The sequence below is a fragment of the Grammomys surdaster genome, unplaced genomic scaffold, assembly GCF_004785775.1.
Source record: "Grammomys surdaster isolate TR1022 unplaced genomic scaffold, NIH_TR_1.0 363, whole genome shotgun sequence".
Taxonomy (NCBI): Eukaryota; Metazoa; Chordata; class Mammalia; order Rodentia; family Muridae; genus Grammomys; species Grammomys surdaster.
Window position 1 is genome coordinate 9,899,960 of NW_021604782.1, and position 4,289 is coordinate 9,904,248.

The 4,289-nt window shown below is 50.4% G+C and overlaps 1 protein-coding gene across 3 annotated transcripts in view; it reads left to right on the forward strand.

Annotated features, from left to right (window-relative positions):
• Nucleotides 1-289: 289 nt before the first annotated feature.
• The window catches only part of Slc31a2 (solute carrier family 31 member 2), an 11,447-nt gene continuing 7,447 nt past the window's right edge, over nt 290-4,289 (forward strand). Inside the window, exon 1 of one of the 3 annotated variants that reach the window (XM_028779940.1) lies at nt 290-398. In XM_028779940.1, the coding sequence (XP_028635773.1) occupies nt 393-398 (6 nt within the window). In that variant the 5' untranslated portion in view covers nt 290-392. Of the gene's footprint in view, nt 432-532; nt 633-4,289 lie in introns of those variants that run through there. The other 2 variants (XM_028779939.1, XM_028779941.1) reach the window with 2 other exon arrangements.

Consider the following 4,289-nt stretch of genomic DNA (forward strand, 5'->3'; position numbering starts at 1 on the left):
TTTTAATTTTGCATTCAACATGTGTCATTATACTAGATGTCTGATCAAAAAGAAAAAGTAGTAAACATTTTCATGCTAATTGCTAAGGCAAGGTCAATTGCAGGTTGCGGGGGCTGGCTGGGGATTTCGGAGACATCTCGTCAGAGCAGCCTGCACCCAGGGTTGTGTGTGGGGTCCCCGCGGTGGGTGTGGTCTGGGCCGTGGGATGGCGCGCGAGTTGAGGACCACAACTCCCAGGCGTCCGCGCGCCACCTCACTGGGGGTCACGTGACTCGCGTGGCCAGGGCGCGGTAGCAGCAGCAATATAAGTCGAGTCGGGAGTAGAGTCCCGAGCTGAGTCCCGAGCGGCGAGCGGACTGACGCGACCCGGGCGACTGTCTAGGGAGCTCGCCATGCCAGTGAGTCTGCGCTGCGCGGTTGAGGGGACGAAGGTGGGCGAGCTGGGCGGTACCCCGGAGATATTCGCAGCCCCCACCCCGGGGTAGAGAGGGGGTTGTGTCAGCGACGCTGTCACAGCAGGAGTAGGGCTGGGGAGCGCGGCTGGTAGAGCTAGCTGTGGCTCTGGAAGTTTGTCCCCCCTGCTAGGAAGGAGTCAATCACTACAGCCAGGCCAGTTCCAGCTGACGCTGCAGGTGGGTGCGGAGAGTGAGGACAGCTGTCCCCCGTCCCTTCCCAGGCTCTAGGCAGATTTGGGACATTCCGGAAAGGTTTCCTCCAAGGGGAGCCCGGCGGAGTTCAGCCCCTGAGTACACACCCCCGGCTCGGCCTGTCCTGGGTAGGTTCCTGGGACTGTTTCTTTAACATGGACCTAGTTACTCCCCCACCTCCCAATCCTTCCTTCTCTCGGAATCTGAAAGTAGGATTTTCAACAGACGTCTTTTCCTGGTGAGGTTCCTCTTGAACAGAATTGACAGCTTGCAAGACTCTGCTCTGTAAGGAAATCCTCTCAGTTTCGTCATCTCACCAAGGGTGTCTGAATGTACAACAGGAAACCTACCCAGGTTGTTTGGTGGAGAGGCATCCCACCTCCTGCAGATCCACTAGTACAGGAAATGGATAGGAGGTCCTTAACAAAGGTCCCCGGGCAGTCAACAGCACCACAGAGGCCTTCATTCTTTTCTGGTGTCTGGTTAAAAACGGAGGCACTTTTCTTTAAATTTAACCACAAATGAAAGAAAAGAAACCAAGTCCTGTGACTGGTTCTCTCCTTGGCCACAGTCCCTCTTCTGTGAGGTGCGGCCCTGAATAAAAGTACCAAAAAACTGCTAGAGAGGCAGATTTATCCCCAGTGGGAACTCGACGGGGTTCTGCCCTTGGATATCTCATCGCAGGACCTGCCAGCTGATGTCCCTTTCTTAAGTCTGGGTGTGCTGATTTCGAATCCTTTTCTTGAGCCAAAATACAGAAGTGAGGAAGGGCAGGGGCCAGGAGTTTTGAACTTGGTAGGAAGTGGAATCATTCCGTATGGGCGCTCCTAGTTGAGGACACCCTGCAGTCTGCCCTGCCAGCTGCCTCCTGTTCCTGCTTCCCAGCTGTCCCAACCAATTGCCTCTCCTCCCACAGGTGGCTTTGTCCCCAGGTCATCACTGGATCTCCCTGCTCCTGTCCCCTCCTGTCCCCTCCTGTCTCCCACTCCCCTGCTCAGCAGTTCAGATGCTCCCAGCCTTCTCTTATTGGTCTCAGCCTACACACTCCTAGCATAAGAGAGACTGGTTGAGAGAACTGTCTGTAGGTCCTCCTGTGGATGCAAATGGCTTTTTTGTTTTCATTTTTGTTTTTTTTTTGTTGTTGTTGTTTTTCTCCTGAGGTGGTTGGCCTGGACCCAAGGATGATAGGATAAAATGAGTGTGGGAACTCCCAGTGACCAAATGAGCTACCTAAGACATTCCATTCATGCCAACTGCTCTACCAGCCAGACTGGGTGAAGGAGTGCTGGGCACAACCTCTGCCTAGCAGAGACAGTGCGGGAGGCTGATGAAAGCACCCAAAGTGTACACAGAGTTATGCCTGACTGCTTCACCAAAATATTCTTTTGTGAGCATTTCCCCAGGCCATTAGTGAGATACCTCAGGATGGTAGAACTCAAAATTATTTTCCTATTTGGTACTATTTTAGCTATTTATATTTGCCAAGTGCTGCTTTCTTATTAGGAAGATAAAGTACTCATTTTTCAACATGTTTCTGAAGTGACTCCTGACTTATATCTCCATATCGAGGCTGTTACATAATTTACAGGGCCAGTACCTGCTAATAGACAGGAGACATGGTGATTCAGACCATTTCTCCAGGCATACCCCTATAGACGCTTGCCTCAGAAATACCCAGAGTGCTTATCGAACGTACTACAATTTGAAGCTAGAATGCTAGCTAGAAAGTTCTATGACTCCGAATGCATGGGCCTGTAAGCAAAGGCTCTGTTAACTATCTGGCAGTAGCAGAGATGTTGGGTTGGGGGATATACCAGATGGGAGCTAAACATGGCACAAGCCTACTCAGGGCCTCAGAAGACGGAGGGCTGTGTGGGGTTGGTATTCAGTCAGAGCTCTGAAGGTCTAGGGGCTTCAGGGGTTTAGCTCTAGTGTAAGTACAGCTGTGTTGCTGACACAAGTCAGACCCCTTTCAGAACTGAAAGGCACGTGTGTGCAGTAGGACAGTCATTCCTGTTTCCAGGTCTACAGGGGACATGTCTGAACATGAGGAATAGAACACTCATGGATGAGACATTCCTCTCTGCTCACAAACAGAGATATAGGCCTTTTTTTTTCCATCTTCTCTTGTCCTTTATTGTGCTTCAGTGTAGGAGTGAAGCTCACAATGGGAGCCTCTCTGCATCAAGTTCACGGGGATCTGAGAAAGTAAAGCCAGACCAAGGGAACATCTTCCTGGGGTTCAGTCCCCATTTTACAGATGGGGAGACTGAGCTCCAGTAGGAGCTTGCTGTGTGGCTCTTCCTGTCAGAAGAGGAAGGCAGATAGAGGATATACAGTTTCAGAATCTGAGTTCTGTCCACTTGGCTTTGCTCCTCTGTTCAAACTGTACCATGCAGAGTGAGCATCAGAACCCTTTCCTCAAATGGGTCATCTTAAGATCATTTGGCTCTTCTCCTGGGTTCTGATTGACAGGTCTAAGTAGGCACAAGTATTTTTAGTAAAGCCCCCGGGGTCTTAAGGGAACATGATGTCCTTCACTAAGCTACTTGGGCAGTGTGGGGCTTGTTGGCAGTCTCTGCACTCAGTGGCTCACCAGTAATTGGCTCTGTGTATGTGGAACCAGGCCTATGTACACCTGTGCTGCACTCCAGCTTTGCATCCTGGTTTTCAGCTGTAGTCTTGAGCACTGGCTTTTCTTCCCTGTCCTCCGATACCATGGTCCTGTTTGCTTCATCTCTTTAGCCTTTGAAAGCCCCAAGCATTACCATGGCACTTTCTTGGGGATCTTCCCACCTGTGGTTTCCTCCTTTCACAGCTTCTCCCTTCTCTCCCAGCAGGGCCTTGTCTCTTCTATTTTCAAGTCTTTTGGTTTTTCGAGACAGGGTTTCTCTGTGTAGCCCTGGCTGTCCTGAGACTCACTCGGTAGACCAGGCTGGCCTCGAACTCAGAAATCCGCGTGCCTCTGCCTCCCAAGTGCTGGGATTAAAGGCGTGCGCCAACATCGCCCGGCTATTTTCATGTCTTTTAGAAATGTTAAAACTAACAATCAAGGACTCGGTTGGCCGGGTGCTTGTTTAGCACACACAGAGCCATAGATCTCATCCCCAGGGCCACAGAATCTAGTGTGGTCGCTTTCTGATCCGGGCACTGAGAGAGTGGAATTAGGAGGGTCAGAAGTTCAGAATCGTTCTCATGTCAAGGCCATCCTGGGCTACACAAGACCTGGACTAAAACACAACAAAATGGCCTGGATAACTGGTTCAGCAGTTAAGACTATGTACTGCTCTCACAGAGGACTGGTTCCCAGAACCTGTGTCACCCTCAGGCAGCTCACACCTGGCTTTAACTCTGGCTCCAGGAGGACGTGGCATCCTCTTCTGTCCTCAGTGGGCACTGAACTCACAAACAAAATACACACAGAGACACATACTTATACACATAATTAAAATAAAAATAGTATTTTTTTCCAGATAAGGTGGTACATGCCTTTAATCTAAGCACTTGGGAGGCAGAAGCAGGTGGATCTGGTCTACATAGCAAGTTCCAATACATAGCACGGTTCTCTCCCTCTCTCCTTCTCTCCCTCTTCCAATCTCTCTCTCTCTCTCTCTCTCTCTCTCTCTCTCTCTCTCTCTCTCT